The sequence below is a fragment of the Myotis davidii genome, unplaced genomic scaffold (genome assembly GCF_000327345.1).
Source record: "Myotis davidii unplaced genomic scaffold, ASM32734v1 scaffold812, whole genome shotgun sequence".
Lineage (NCBI taxonomy): Eukaryota > Metazoa > Chordata > Mammalia > Chiroptera > Vespertilionidae > Myotis > Myotis davidii.
In genome coordinates, this window is record NW_006284238.1 from 2,406,024 (window position 1) to 2,423,119 (window position 17,096).

A 17,096-nucleotide genomic window follows, 5' to 3' on the forward strand; every position below is an offset into this window, starting at 1 on the left:
GGAGGGGGGGGTCATAATAATCTGGCGTGTGTGTGTGTGTGTGTGTGTGTGTGTGTGTGTATCTCCCACGTTTAAAGGCTGCTAAATTGCGTTGTTTATCCATATCTTCAGAAAAAGATCACTTCTACTGTCGTAGTAAAAAACCTGCTTCCCTATTTATAATGATCTGGCCCTCTAGCAACTTCAGCGTGAAATTATAGCTAATTTGCCTACAAACGTCAGGTGGTCATAATAATCTGGCCACTCAGTGTATATAGAAAAGGCATTTTCTTTCTACTATACCACAATAGTATTTCATCAGAAGAATGAGGCTAAAATAGGAGACCCTTGCTATTGCAGTCTTAAGCATAGGAGATTATTACTCTGCACACTGCAATAAGGTTACTATGTAATTACTTAATGGAAGGCAGTCACTTAAGAGAATTACTTCAGAATGAAAAATATTCAGATTGTTTTACTAGTTCTATTAGATTATTACCTTATATATAACTAATTCATCATTCAGACACCATGAAAATCTGAAGCAAACATCTAATCTATCATAAATTAATGGGTTCCAAAATACCTCACATTCTAGGAAATGTTTACTTAGTCTCAAAGTTGTCAATTAATTCATATGTAGTCTTTAAATTTAGGGATCTTCATTTTTATTTCTAACTTCATCTCAGATCAGATTTAAATCTAAGACTTTACTGACACTCATTTTTATTGGCAAGTGCATCCCAATTCTAAATATAAGCATTACTCCTAACAGTTCTTAAATGGAATTATTAATGAATTCTTTCAACAAATGTTGGTCTAGGGTACTGTAGGGAGAGTTTTAATGTGCATGGCCTCTGCCCTATTCGAAGTCTAGAAGAGTACAGTCTACTGGCTGGAAATGTGGAAAGACAATTAGTGGCTTCGGAGAATCCAGGCTAATGCTCAGCTCAACCACTTGCTAAACATTAGGCAAACTCATATATCTCTCTATGCCCTAATTTCTTCCTTTACAAAATGAGTTTAATATCAACTATTTTGGCAAAGTTATTGCAAGAGCTAAATGTAAAAATACAAAAAGTACCTAGTACAGTAGTAGGAACACTACCAAATATTCAAAATTTTCACAAATTCAGGGTTTGCCACATAGAATCTATTAAATACTCATTGACAAGAGTCACTTAAATACCACTTAAGGATACCACTGCCAAAGGGAGTGGATCAAACATAAACAATACTCATTGACAAGAAACCTTAAATACCACTGCCAAAGGGAGTGGATCAAACATAAAATATATTATGATACTATTTCTAATCCAATTATTAAGCTAATAAATATGGATAATTACCACCTTTTTTTTCATTTTCTACTTCATTTATACCTTAAAACAGGTATTTCAAAGCATATAAGCATATTATTTAGTAACATAAAAGTTAAAGGTTAATTTTTAAAGCTCCATGCTAACCCAAACTGCATACTATTGTTACCTAAAGCAACATTTGGTAAAAAATTTAAGTAACAAAATAAATTAATTAATAAAATGGTTGGTTACAGAAGTTCAGTTACTCACTCCAAAACATAAGCACGTTAATTTATCAATTATAACAACTGCACACAAATCCAAACAAATAATCGTGTATGTATAAAAAAAAAAAAAGACAACTTCTTTTAGTCTCTTGGAATTATTTTTAACACAACAATCTTTTAAAGTGCTGCTACAAGAAGACATTTTGAGTTGAGATGCCAAAATTTACCTGTTTGAGTCCTTCATCAGTTAGTTTGTCCTGGTTGCCCACATGAACTTTCTGAAGTAAAGGGCAGTGAGAGGCAACCGCAATAATGGAGGTGTCAGAAAGCTGTTTACACCTGTAGGCTGTATACCTAAGAAGTCCAGGACACTTAAATGCTAGAACACAGACGCCAGTATCAGACATACTGCGACAATCAGAAATGTTGATTTCAATTATATTTTGACTCCTTGATGCAATTTTTTCCAATAATTCATCAGTGACCTGTGAGAGAAAAAAAAGCAATAAATTTAAACTTCTGCTAAATGTAGAAACTTATTTTCTATTGTTTTATTAAATTTCCCCCAATAAACAATATAACTAGATTACTGCATGAAAACCACAACTGAAAGAAAATTTTTCTACTTAATATTAAAGGATAACAAGAACTATGATATAATAAAAAACATATTTGGCTTTTGTCTCTGGGTCCTTACAGAGCTCCTAAAACCTTGGAATTTCTTGAGTGATAGTGTTCATGTTGGAGCTGAATTATTCCAACTCACAAGATGTATAATATGCACTTCTTTCCAAATCAATGGCATCACTACGTGCAGTGACCTCACATTGGTAGCTTGAAATTAACTACAGTAGGAGTATTCATACCACAGAAAATGGCAAATATTACAAATAAGGGCTTTTTATTTGTTCATTCATTTTCAAAAGCCAGTTGTTACATATTTAGCAGCACACCACTACTAACAACATCATAGAAGGATTTAGAGCAATTTTAGTACTCTAAAAAAATCCTATTCTTATTGGATATTTTTATATATTTCCAATGTCAAGAATTGGGAAACAAGTTTAAAGGAAGAATTGCAAATGGTTTGCAATAAGTACTATTAACTCGTTTTTTTCTTAATGTATGCTAGCACATAAACATTTTGGGCAGCCAGGCAATGAGGAGGATTAGAAAATTCTTCATAAGTAAAGTAAAATTAAAACAAATAAGTTATCATAATTCATTTTGCTTCTATTACGTCATCTATAATAACAGTATTAGGTTAGTATTATTAATATTGTAATAATAATATATTAATAGGGATAATAATAGTGCAACTCATAAGGTTATTGAGAAGATAAAATGAGTTAATTTGTGAAAGCCAGTAGAACAGTATATGGCACATCGGCAGTACTATATAAATGTTTGCCATCATTTTCTACTATTAAACTGATATTCATGATATGACCCTTCCAAAAAGAGGAAAGTTTGTTTTAAAAGGGTAATGAAAAATGAAAATGAACAGGAATAAAACAAAGAGGATTAAGAAGCAACCCAAAATTACCAATCCAAACTAGAAATTATCTTCTTGACCATAAGAACCTAGTTTTAACTTAAATTCACACACAAAAATACTAAAGCACAGAATTACAGATTATAGTCATTTGAATTATCTTGAGAAATTACAACATGAAAGAAGTAATTTCTGAAGAGGAATAAAGTTTTTTTAATAAATCAAATTGAGTGTTTCTGAGAATTAGTTTACATATACCTGCTGACGACTACTAAGATCCAGCTGCTTCCAAAACTGGAAATCTAAACAAAGGTCACGCCAGTACTTGCAAACCAACGAGGCAGAAAGGCAACGTTCATCCAGGGATAAATTGGAAAATATCTGTGAATATAAAAGAAGCCACACATGTGCTTAAACATTTTAAAGGCTTTAAAAAAAATTAACTTTAAAGCACAAAAACATGTTGAATACAAGTAGCCATTATTAGAAGAGTCATTGTTAGAGGCTGTCCTAAAGAGAAAAACATGGTATGGGAGTAAAAAACATGGACCAACATTACCTTTCATGTAAGAAAAGGAACAAAGGAGAACAGGGGGATACGTGCGTGCCTGTGTGTATGCATGTGTGCATGTGTGTGTGTGTGTGTGTGTGTGTTTGCCAATATTTAAAAAAATTAAAAGGATAGGTCAAAAATTAATTTTAAAAATACTCATCTTTAAGGGAAGGGAGAAAAGGCTAGAAAAGAGAAAGAGATGAAAGGGAGGCTACTCTGAAGATACCCTGTTTTACAGTTTTGACCTTAGAACCAGGTGAACTTTTTATATGATTTTTTTAATGTCATAAAAAGGAAATTTTTACCTTGACGATATTTTTTTCCAGAATTTCATAAACCCAATTAATCCCAAGAAAACTATCACTTATACCAAATATAGAACATCCTACAAAATATGTGATGACTCCTCAAAAAATCAAGATCACAAAAAAACAAAGGAAGGCTGAAAAAGTATCAAAGACAAGAGGAGAATAAAGAGGAATGACAACTAATGCCATCGTGAACTGGAAAAAGGCCATTTACTTTAAAGCACAAAAACATGATGTGAGACCAATGCTGATCTCACACTTCGGCAAAGGTATCGGAGTAATGTAAGATAATTAATTTAGGGGAAACTGAAAGTGCGTGAGGAATATAAGAGGAGTCTGTACTATCTGTGTAACTTTTCTGCCTAAAATTATTCCAAAATTAAATGCTTATTTTTAAAAGAGTTTTAAAAGTAAAAATTATTTTTCAATGGGCAGGTTTAGGACCAATATTGATTTGTTAAAATTAAGAGACATTATCACAAGTACAATTGTGGGCCACATTGAGATCCCGAATTGAACCAACTATAAGATACTTCAGAGACAATCGGATAAAACTGAACATAAAAGAGATAGTAAATGACTTATGAAAAATTATTTCTAACTTTTTAGGTTGTTATAATATTATTGTGGTTAGAGTATTACTGTGGTTATATTATTTTTTAAAGTTATTATCCATTTTAGATACAAACTTTAGTGTTTATGGTGAAATGATATATAAAATTTGCTTTCAGATACTTTATTAAAAAATGGCAAAAGATAAATAAACTAAAAAAGGCAGAATATTGAAAAACTATTGAAATTAGTGGAATGATATATGGGGAGTTCATTATTTTCTACTTTGGTCTTTACATGAAGATTTCCATAATATTAAATTAAAATTTGAAAATTTTAATAAGAACATGTGCTCTACACTATATTGTTTTATCTGGTTTGAATTATGGCTTTACCATTTATTATCTATATAATCTTAGGCAAATTACCTAACTTCTCTGTATCATAAGCTCCTTATCTATAAAATGGGAATAATATAGTTTTTACCTGATGGAGTTATTGTGAGGACTAAAGGAGTAAACAAAGTTTTTGGAACAGCATCTGGAACAGAGTAAATAGTATGATTCTTATCATAACTGTGACCTAAAATGATACCTCTATACAGTCAAATGTTACAGAAATCTAAGCTAGAATCTCTACTATGTTTAAATCTTGAGCATTGGGACAACTGCCAACTGCTGTTCCTTCACAACTATTTTTTGTCCTCCAAGGGTTAAATGGAAATAGGCTTTAGAATCATTGGCAGAGATGTAGTTAAGCCCGCTACAGCCCCTCACCCCCATTCATGACAATTAAAACCACTGGACAACATAGCAAAAGCAATTACCTCGGAACTCCAAAAGATTAATAACATATGGATTGGGGAGGTGAGCCAAACTTAAAGAATGACCAATAACAGGAATGAGTTTCCTATGTTATTTTTCCTTTTCTCTACCAGTGTGGAACTGAGGATGGCCCCTGTACAGAACTACATGACAAGCATAACTAATGAAAACAAAGAGAGAAAGCCATCTCTCTGGACAGAGGGAGGACTTCTGTGAAACAGAGAATGTGGGAAGAGTCCCCATTTGGGGTTTTCTTTCACTTTTCCCTATTCTCTCTACTGGCCATGTCCCAAATTCAGCCTCAGTCACAGAGCTGCAATGTGGCAGCTGTGCAGGCACCTAAAATTCTGTAAGCCCATCTTTTTGCCAGAAGCACCAGGAAAAAACTCTGTAGACCAAAGAGTGTGAAAGAAACCTCCATTACCTTTTTCTTACCGCTTCATCATGTAAACAGCCCAAGTTCTACAAATATATATAGCAGCACAGGCATATAACACATGATATAACTCTGAGGGAAACTCCATCTTTCTATCTAGAGAACCAGGAAAAGAGACCACTAGGTCAAAGAGTGTGATGGAATGATCAAAGGAGAGATCTGGAAAGAGCACCCCTAATTCAGTGAAAGAAGTGACAAAAAAACCTGAGTTAACCACAAAGCTACACATGTGCAGAAGAAACCCAAAGTAGCACAGCAATGTCTTTGAAAACTGAGGTAACAATGGAATCACAGGCCAAGGAAAATAAGGTGGAACTTTCAGTCTAAACATAACATTTCTGATCCCTGGCAAATTGATAAATCTAGACATTCATAAACTCAATGAATCACAATAGGATTAACTCAAAGAGATCTACACTAAGACACATTATAATCAAATTGTCAGAAGACAAAGAGAGAACCCTGAAAGCAGCAAGAGAAAAGCAATTTATTACATACAAAAGATTTTCAATCAGATTAACATCTGATTTCTCATCAGAAACCATGTAAGCCAGCAGGCAATGGGATAACATACTTAAAGCGCTAAAAGAAAAACTCTAAAGCAGGAATTCTATATCTAGCAAAATTATCCTTCAAAGATGAAGGCAAAATTAAGATTATTTCCAGATAAATGAACATTGAGGGATTTTATCACCTACAAGAAATGCTAAAGGGAATCCTTCAGACTGAAATGAAAGAGCACTTAAAAGCACAGTGGCTTGAAAGCACACCCAAAAAAAATAAAGAACACCCATAAAACTAAGTATTTATGCCGGCAAATATAAAATTCAGTATTAATGTATTTTTGGCTTTTACTCCAATACTAAATGATTGAAAAGACAACTACATAAAATAATAATTATAAATCTATGTTAATTGTATGGACACAAAACATAATACAACATAAACAGAGAAATGTTTTTATATACCATTTAACACTAAATTGGTATCTATAGTGTAAATGCCTGACATCAAGCTTTTATTGCCAAGACATCTATTTCAAAGGACATCAATCTTGAATAAGCATATTGTTAGTTACATGACACAGCTACTAGCAAAACAAACCAGATAAGGAACTAGGTCACCACCACCCAAGAAGGTCTGACCTTCAGAAAGACCTGGGTAACCTAGACTGACTGACCACTTGAGTGGCCTCATTTCTCCTTTCCTGCTCTAATTCCTGCCCGAATTCCTGCTCTTGTGCTTTAAGTTCACCCATTAAAGTAAACCCGCAAAACCCTAGACACCCCACCCTTGAACCTTACTGAAGGCAGAGCCCCAAGTCCACATTCTCTAACTATGACCTGACTATGTGGACCCTGAGTATACCCTATTGCCCTCCAGAATCTGCAAGTAGTAAATCGTGTCCCTCAACGTTCCCCGATGGTTCCTTGATGAAGCGTATCCTGCAATCATAATTAAGAACCAAAAGAGCAGGCCCAAACATAAATAAGGCCCTGCTGGAGGAATGTCTCGAGCTTGCTAGGACAGAGGTGTGCCTGCGCAAGCACTGTAGGCATTTCTGACCAAGGACACTCCCATCAATAGGCTTCAGACCAAACAGTACAATATTACTCAAAATGAGATTGTTATAAATTATGCTGTTAATTATAAACCTCAGGGCAAATGCTAAGAACGTAACTAAACACAGTCATAAATCACTTAACAGGAATATATTCTGAGAAATGTGTCACTCGGTGATTTTGCCGTGTAAATACCATAGAGCGCACTTACACAAACCTGGATAGTATAATAACCTACTGCACACCTAGCCTACATGGTATAGCCTGCTGCTCTAAGGCTACCAACCTGTACTGCATGTTACTGTACTGAACACCCCAGGCAATTGAAACACAATGTATTTGTGGAGATCCATAATCTCCGTGTGGATTGGAAAGAGCACATTCAGGCTTAGCCATTTCAAGTCGGCTTTGGCCCTTGCTTTCTGCTAGCCACGCCCAGATCCTCATGCAATGTCAATAGTTTCACAGCAAGCCAGAAATAAAAATGGAGAGCTTATCCTTCCATGGTTGTCTTACTTCCAAGGTCTGCCTGTTAAGTTCCTAGCTGATCCCCCACTCATCCCACTGGCACCAAAACCCGAGTCTTACAAATATGTGGATTTTCCCTGTTTGTTTTCCACCAAGTTCATCACTTTGAGTTGACAAATACAGGTTTACTCATTGCCCCAAAATGACTTAGTCTCTCTGGCATCAAAGATGCTGGTTTTCCAAACTCTGGTTTTTGCCAAAAGTACTGGGGCAGAGGGCTACAGAAGGAGCTTCATTCAAGAATGTAGACTTCCACTATGCTCACCTGAAGCTCTAGCAGTTTCCCTAAGAAAAAGAATATGTTGTCTGCCTTTGGTCAATTTCCAAAGCCCAGATAATTTAGGGCAATTTTGTCCAGTTTGGTTTTTTTATAGAGAGGAGTCACCAAACTCTTCATGCATCCATAGCTGGAAGTTCCTCTCTTATGGATATTTTTATGTTCACCTTCCTCATTTTACACATGAGAAAACTGGGACTCAGGGAGACTACATCATCTGTGTACAATTAAATCACTACATGGATTTAAAGGGCTAATTTTTCCCTTAACAAACAGAAAATATGTGGACCATGGTCAGTATAACAAAGAAGCACCTTATTTAAAATATGTCTCACTTTGGACAGTACCGTCTTGAAACATCAGTTTTCTCTCATGTAAAAGTGAGATTATTGTTATAAACCATAAGTAATTGACTAAATCTGGGTGGATCTAGATGAGTCTTCTGCATCTAAGTGAAAGGAAATTCACTAAGTAGGTAAAGGAAAGATAAAACCAATACCACTAAAGATGGATAAAAGTAAAAATACATAATGCTAAGGACCCAGCTAAGCCACATGGGAATTACAAAACCACACAAAATGTAAAGTAATAAATGTTGGTGGTTTTAAACTGCTAAGTCCTGGCATAGTATGTGGCACAGATATAGATAACATGTTTAAAGATTCCTGCTTTCACCCAGCCACAGTGGCTCAGTGGTTGAGCATTGACCTGTGAACCAGGAGGTCACGGTTCAATTCCCAGTCAGGGCACATGCCTGGATTGTGGGCTCGATCCCCAGTGTGGAGCATGCAGGAAGCAACTGGTCAATGATTCTTTCTCATCATTGATGTTTCTCTCTCCCTCTCCCTTCCTCTCTGAAATCAATAAAAATATATTAATTAAAAAAAAGATTCCTGCTTTTCTTCATCATTAAAATGCACCCATACCCTAACTCCTCAGAAAATTACCAGTCGTCCCCAAACTATCTTCGTAACAAACATCTGTGCACATGTCCCTACATTTCTGTGGGAGGCACTAAGACATAAAACTTGTTCATTGGCTTTAAGATTATATAGTCAAAGGCAGTTCTGAGTTATCTTTGGTAATATGAGATTCAAGAAAAAGCGTTTCAAAGGTCATTTTGAAGAAAAAAAGAACCCAGGTCTGTAAAGGACTGACCCAGAACAACATGTTTGAAGAATAAAGAAAACTCCAAGGGGAGTGGGGGTGAGGGAGGACACTGAAAAACTGGATGGCACATACATCAAGCCAGGAAATGGCTTACTTTGACAGAGGCCCATTAGCAATGGCTTGAACATGACAGAAGTCCAAACTCCATTAAGAATGTAGAAAATGCAGGACCTATCATCTTAAATCTTTTGCTTTTCCATCACTGCCCTCACATCTTTCATGGTGTGAAAGACGGCTTACTCTTAGTTTACCCTTGGAAAAAGGAAAAGGAACCACAGGACAAGCAGCTGCCTTGAATGGTATGACGTGAAAGCTGTACACCCTGCTTCCACTCACAGCCTGGAACCTAATATTTAGTCACACAGCCACACCTATCCACGAGGGGCTAGGAAATGTGTCTAATTAAGCAGCCACGTGCCTAGCTTGGATTCTGTTACTAAAAAGAATGTAAGGGGAATAGATACTGGGAATCAGCAGTATCTGATTTGTAGTCATGACCTGGATTGAAAACAATGTTCTTTTTTTATTTTAAAGATTTTTGTATTGATATTTAGTGAGAGAGAGAAACATGAATGTGAGAGCAAACCATTGATAGGCTACCTCCTGCACACCCCCTACCAGGGAACAAGCTTGCAACCGGGGCAGGTGCCCTGACTGAGAATTGAACCCGTAACCTTTCAGTGTATGAGATGATGCCCAACCACCGCACCACACCGCCAGGGCCAAACTTAATATTCTTGATCTTAAGTGGCAGATCTGGACAACATAACTAAGCTATTAATTATCAGAAAATGTATGTCATATTATTGATATAACCTGAATTAATCACTACCAGGCTGATATCCATATATTTTGAAACAGTGAAAGATTCTTGGGGTAGGGGGCATGATTTTTCTTTTCTTTAATTTATTTTTTATTGAGGTATAAGTGACATGTAACATTATATTAGTTTCAGGTACAGCATAATGATTCAGTATTTGTGTACATTACATAATGATCACCACAATTAAGTCTAGTTACCATCCATCACCATACCTAGTTAGAAAATTTTCTTTTTTTTTTCTTGTAAGAACTTTTAAGATTTCTCTTAGCAACTTTCAGATATGCAATACAATCTTATTAACTATAGCTACCATGCTGTATATTATTTTCCTATGACTTATTTATTTTATAACTGGAAGTTTGTACCTTTTGAAAGATTCCATTTTCGAGTGAGACATTAGTATAAGATATCAGAAGATTATTTCAGACTGAAAAAACTTCCAAAACACATTGTTGCTTAACACTTGGTCATACCTATCCCGTAGAATCTTATAGTACTTAAAAATCAACAAAACCAATACCTACTTTGGACCATTTCATATCTTAATGCAGAAATCGTATCTGCTATAAGATATTACTGCAAAAAGGAATTAAAGTTTATGAGCAGGCGGGGCTGTATACAAATTATATAAATATTTGAAAAGAAGTAAAGAGGAGTAGTTTTCTTTTTCTTTTTTCTTTTTATTTATCCTCACCTGAAAATATTTTTTCCATTGATTTTTAGAGGGAATGGAAAGGAGGGTGGGAGGGAGGAGAAAGAGGGAGAAACATCAATGTGAGAGAGACATATTCACTGCCTGTAGCTATTTTACACTGACTATGCTAGGTTTTGTAAGAGATAGGTATTAAAGGTGCAACACAATATACCAGACTACATGTTGTATGATGTCATTTATTTTTTTAGAAATTATTTTTTATTTTAGAGAGAGAAGAAGGGGGAGGAAGGGTGGGAGGGGAGGAGAGAGGGATGTAGTAGATCAGTTGCCTCCTGTATGCACCCCGACCGGAATTGAGCCCACAAAGTCAGATATTATGAAATTTAAATAAGAATAAGTTTTATTCTAAACCCAGTCACTAAAGACTTTCGGTGGGGGGAGGAGATACAATAAAACAATGTATCCTTTTGACATATGTCCATCATTCTTTGGGGACTTCCTTGTGTCCTGGCACAAAATACTCTCCAGTGGTCAGCAAGCTCATTAGTCAACAGAGCCAAATATCAACAGTACTTCTTCAAAATAGGCTCGCCAAGGCCAAAAACCGACTTCTGCGCATGGGCCACGAAGTTTCAATTGCACTGTACATGCGCCCGCACATGGTATTTTGTGGAAGAGCCACACTCAAGGGGCCAAAAAGCCACATGTGGCTTGCGAGCCGCAGTTTGCCAACCACAGCCTAGGGCAGTGATGGCGAACCTACGACATGCGTGTCAGAGGTGACACGCGAACTCATTTTTTTGGTTGATTTTTCTTTGTTAAATGGCATTTAAATATATAAAATAAATATCAAAAATATAAATCTTTGCTTTACTATGGTTGCAAATATCAAAAAATTTCTACATGTGACACAGCACCAGAGTTAAGTTAGGGTTTTTCAAAATGCTGACACACCGAGCTCAAAAGGTTCGCCATCACTGGCCTAGGCTCATCTTGTACTTCCCTTGTCCTAGCCCTGAAATTGCCATTTCTCTATGGAGCACTGATTCCTTTTATTGGAGAAAGGGATTTAGAAGCAAAGATGTGTACGCCAAATGCACTCATTACTATTGGGTACTGATGTTCCAAGACCCTCTCAGTGGCAGAGCTTCCATTGTATGCCCATTGTATGGCCTTACAATACCACTTGGGCTCCAAACTGGCCAAGATTTGGGCAAGACTAAAATAGGATATTTAGCCAAAGTCAAGTAACTCTTATGTTAATATTAAAAGGTTCTATATTTGCCTTCACTTATCTTCCCTTACATTCCTTATCATTTATACAACCTGATACTCCAAATTGGCAAAGAACTACTCAAGGTCCTTGATAGCTACTCAGTATAAGGCAAAATTTACAGACTTCTTAAAATGAAAACAAATCACACCTTTTGGTAGCCTGATTAAGTTCATCAAGATTGCTTTGCATTCTTCAGCAAAGAAAAATCTTAAACCTGACTTCCTCAGGACACTCCATTTCAGTGCTGACTAAAACCATTCCTAGAACGCCAGAGACATACCTTCTAGACTAGAGGTTATTTGGTACTGGAGCCTTAAATCAAGCATTCAGGAAATGCTACAGGTAATTTACTGTTACCCACTAGTAATGTACATTCAAAGTTTAAAAAGTAGTATTTTTTTTTCTTTGACTCCTATTTACATTGCTTTCATCCTTGTTAGCATACCTGGGGGGGGAGGGGGGAGGGAAACAGATCAGATATGTAAGCTTTCTTCCAAAGCCCATTTCTTTTATGAAACTTTTCCTTAAACACTGAAGCAACCTGGTGGTAAGAAAGCTGTAAAAATAAAAGACTTAGCACCTACTGACACATTATCAAGGGTGCATGCATGGTGAGGCAACTTCCTAATGGTGCTGGTGGATTTTGGATCTCTCACCTGGTGTTCTTTGGAAAGAAACAGGTCTGCTGGCAGAGAACAAGATATCTAAGCACAGCACACAAAGTCTCCAAATGTAAATATAGACCACAACATAACCAGTTACTCAAATAGTAATTATAAAGAAATATATTCCACTGCTATCATTTGGTAAAATTGTTGCATAATGGTTCTACCATATAAATATCTAATTGTGGTATTAGTAGGCAGGATTACTTAAATTATAAAGGCAACAGGTAGCAAAGATCGAAGCTAGCTCATTTGATCCAAAACAATCCATTAACCACTCAATGAGCAAATGTAACAGACTTAAGTGCTTAAAACAAAATACTACTCTCACAGTTGACCTCTGAAGACCTAGTTCCTGCTTCTCAAATTCTTATATTAAAGACCACAATTCAACCCTACAGACCCAATTTTAAATTAGTCTCTGACTCATGATGACTTAGAAGTCAGTCCTCTGGTGTAAGCTACTCCTTTCCCCACTGCCCTGCCCCTTCTCCCCATTCAGGAATCTCTTTCATAAAATTTCTGAGAGATTATTCAGGCCTTCCCACACAGGATGTTGAAAAGATCTCTGGAGCTGGAAACACTAAGCTGGGTGCCAGCTCAAGGTCTGCCGTTCACTCTCTGAAATGTCTTGGGGTAAGTAAGCCACTTGACTTCTCCAGCCTGTATCTTCATGCATGAGACATGAGGAAAGACCAGATGCTGTCAAAGGTCTCTTCCTGTTCTGAAGTTACATAATTATGGCTTCCAGTGAGGCTCACGATTTCAAGAAAGAACTAATTTCATTTCTACACAGCTCTTATTGTTAGAAAGGACTTTCTAAATTTCCAAATACAGACATTCTTCAAACCTGAAATTCCACTCCTTGACATCTACCCTAGAAAAATATGACCACATGTACATAGAAAAAAAAATCTATTAGCATCATTTGTAGTATCAATTAATTAGAAACATCCAGTACTAGAGAAATAAATACATGTGGTGTAACACTATGGGATACTATGCAGCAGTTAAAAAGAATGAAGGAAACCATATCCTCACTAATGTGAAAAGACCTCCAAACCAAACTATAAACAAACAAACTACAGAACATGAACATTTTGATGCCATTTATAAAGGGGAAAAAAAAAAACTATGAAGGTTTACCCAGGACTTTCTAAAATGAGGGGAATGTTCTGGATCTGCACAGTCCACACAATAGTGGCCAGTCACCCATGACTACTGATGTGGCTACTGTAACCTAGAAACTGAATTTTCAATTTTATTTAATTTTAACCACTTTAAATTTAAATACCCACATGTGGCTAACGGCTATTGTACTTGAATGTTTCCAATGGAGATGATGGATTTGTGCCTCTCTATGCAACAACCCTTCCTATACCGTAAAAAGGAAAGAAGGAAGGAAGAAAGGGAGGGAGGGAAAGACATAGCTGCCTAAGTCTTCTCTTCTCCAAGCCAAACACTTCCAGTTCTCACCAGAAACAGAGCCAGAAATCTCTCAACATCACATGGTTCTGTTGTAGCTCAGAACAACTCTGAAGTCAAGATATAAACATTTCTTAGACACTTATCTTTGTGGTATGGCATATTCACCCAGTGTCAGCCCAGACTTCTAAACATTTGGTCATTCATTTGTTCATAAATATTTACTGAGTGCTACTAAATGCCAGACACTGCACTTAGGGGAGGGCACACAGCAATAAACAAAATCTATGTCAACAGAGCCTATGCCCCCAAAAGCCTTATCCCTGAAAATTCTATTTGGGCTGGTAAACACAGAAAAACCTTGATTTCGATTCATTCCAGACAGTACCACTCACTTGTTGCTGAATACAACTAGGACCATAAAACCCACGTAGACAATCTTTATTCCAGTTTCTAATATAGGTAAAACATCTCCATATCATGTCCAAATTCTCCATCACAACAGGGCAAGTCTAAGGAGTAAGTCCCAAAAGTCCCTTAGACCAAGTTTTCAATAGTCCACAGGAAAAAAAAAAAAAAAAACACGTGAAAAAGAACAATGTAGCATATAGAATAAGTTTACCTATGGGGATTCTCTTTATTATGAAATCATGTCCTTTCTTCTTTCTTTTTGTATTAAAATGTTCCCTACCTCATGAAATAACCAGTTTTGGTAGAAAGCAGGAAATACCTGGTTTTTTACTTGGTTTGTCTTTAAACAGTCTTACCTGCCAAATAACAAGACAGCAATCAATCTTCCATACCAAATATTTGTTGATATTTTATTTGTCTATGTCATCCACCAATTTAAAGGAATCAAGAAAGTTCCCTCTAATCATACAACTCGACAAAAGAAAGATAACCCAATAAAAAAAAATGGGTAACGGACCTAAATAGATACTTTCCAAAAGAGGACATAAGGAAGGCCAAGAGACATATGAAAACATGCTCAAAGACACTAATCATCCGAATGATGCAAATCAAAACAACAGTGAGGTACCATCTCACACCTGTCAGAATGGCTATCATCAACAAATCAACAAATAAAAAGTGTGAGGATGTGGAGAAAAAGGAACTTGAACCCTTGTGCACTGCTGGTGGGAATGCAGACTGGTGCAGCCACTGTGGAGAACAGTATGGAGTTTCCTCAAAAAACTAAAAATGCAACTCCTACTTGACCCAGTGATTCCACTTCTAGGAATATATCCCAAGAAACCAGAAAAAATATCACATGATCTCACTCATTTGTGGAATATAATGAACAACATAAACTGATGAACAAAAACAGATCCAGAGACAGAGAAGTATTGATCAGACCGTCAAACCTCAGAGGGAAGGTGGGGTAAGGGGGAGTGATCAACCAAAGGACTTGTATGCACGCATATAAGCATAACCATGAGACATAGACACCAGGGGAGTGAGGGCATGAGTAGGGGGGTGGGGGGAAATGGGGAGATAAGGACACCTACGTAATATCTTAATAAAGAAAAAAATTCCAGATTAAAAAAAAATGTCTAACTCCATAAACAAACAAAAAAGTTCCCTCTGCTCTAAAATGCACATCCTGAACACACAAAGGAGGCAATTACTCCTCCAACAAATAGACCTCCATAAGAGTTAAGTCATTACATTTTGACACAAGTAGAAGTTAAGCTTGGGGGGGGGGGGGGGGCTTGCTGTATAATTTTCAAGAATAACATCAAAACAAAAATAGATAAAAACACAGGATTATCAATGTGCAAAAAGTCTAATCACACAAAGTATATCTGTGACAGTAACAATTGTAATTGATGACAGTTACTTCAGTAACAATAAAAGTAGCCAAATTTTTATCTAAGTTATTTGGGGCTGGTCGTAAGTATCATCCACTGTGAAAAACAAAGATTACATATATTAAGCTCCAGAAAAGGGTGGGAGGGGAGAAGGGAGAAAATGAGGGAAGAAATAACTTGTTAATAATAATAATACAAATTCTACCACATAATTACGTTTATCACAGCAATGACAAAATTGCAAATTTTACTTAGTAATTGGAAGTGAGACAAAGCTCCCACAGGACGCCCACCTCTTTTCCACTCACCCATTCCCCAACAACAACAAAAAAATGTCTCCCCTTACTCTCCAGAAACCTGTATGCTTTTACGTTAAAATGTAGGAAGCTACCACAGCATAGCATAAACAAGAGGGTTTTCCAGTCAAGTAGGCCTAAATTCCCGGGTACGCCTCTTACTCTGCGTGTGACCCTGGACAAGTCATTCAAGCTCCGCAAGCCCCACTAGGCTGTAAGCTCCCTAGAGCAAATACCACTTGTGGACGTCTGCCTTTGGACTGTAGGCACATAGTATGAAAAATCAGTTCCTTCTTGTATACAGTTATGATATTAACAAAATCTGCCTCACAGCGGTAACTGGAGGATTAAATTAGATACTATGTGTATACAGCTCTGGCATAGTGCCTGCTCATAGTACATGTTCAAAACAAGTTAACTGTCACTGACATCAACGAGCATGTCAAACCTGAAAGTAGCTCGAAAACTTTCGAATTCTAATATATAAAGTCTGTACCCAGTAAGGGCAAGTTGCTCAATTAATAAAAAACATGTCACAGAAAACTTACAAAGAGTTTCTAAACCACTTGGGCTGGCGATCTAATAACAGATGAACCCTGGATTGTGCCTCACAAGCCCGAGCTATTAAAAGGCCTTCAGGAGATTCCAAGTTTTTCTAACTTCAAAAAGTAAGCCATAAGCATCCTCCCCATCGGTTTCCCAACCTCCCCCCTGGGCGCCTCTGGCTGTCGGGAACCCCCTCCTCAGCGCTGAGAGGGAGGAGAGAGAGAACCCCGAGGAGGGGCCGGGTTGGGGGCGAGCGCGCATCCCCGCGCCCTTCGCCCAGACCCACCTTGAGCAGGATGGATGGCGGCAGCTGGTTGATGTCTGGGGTTTCGGGGGGCGGCTCCCGATGACAGTCGCAGGGGTTTTCGCGGGGCTCCTGACAGTCCC

The 17,096-nt window shown here is 37.0% G+C and overlaps 1 protein-coding gene across 1 annotated transcript in view; it reads right to left on the reverse strand.

Annotated features, from left to right (window-relative positions):
- Nucleotides 1-17,090, reverse strand: part of LOC102759054 (F-box/LRR-repeat protein 17) — a 97,707-nt gene extending 80,617 nt beyond the window's left edge. The window contains exons 1-3 of the mRNA XM_015568410.1: nucleotides 16,996-17,090; nucleotides 3,261-3,383; nucleotides 1,735-1,992 (exon numbers count right to left, since the gene is read on the reverse strand). Of these exons, the coding sequence (XP_015423896.1) occupies nucleotides 1,735-1,914 (180 nt within the window). The 5' untranslated portion in view covers nucleotides 1,915-1,992; nucleotides 3,261-3,383; nucleotides 16,996-17,090. The remainder of the gene's footprint in view (nucleotides 1-1,734; nucleotides 1,993-3,260; nucleotides 3,384-16,995) is intronic.
- Nucleotides 17,091-17,096: the final 6 nt, after the last annotated feature.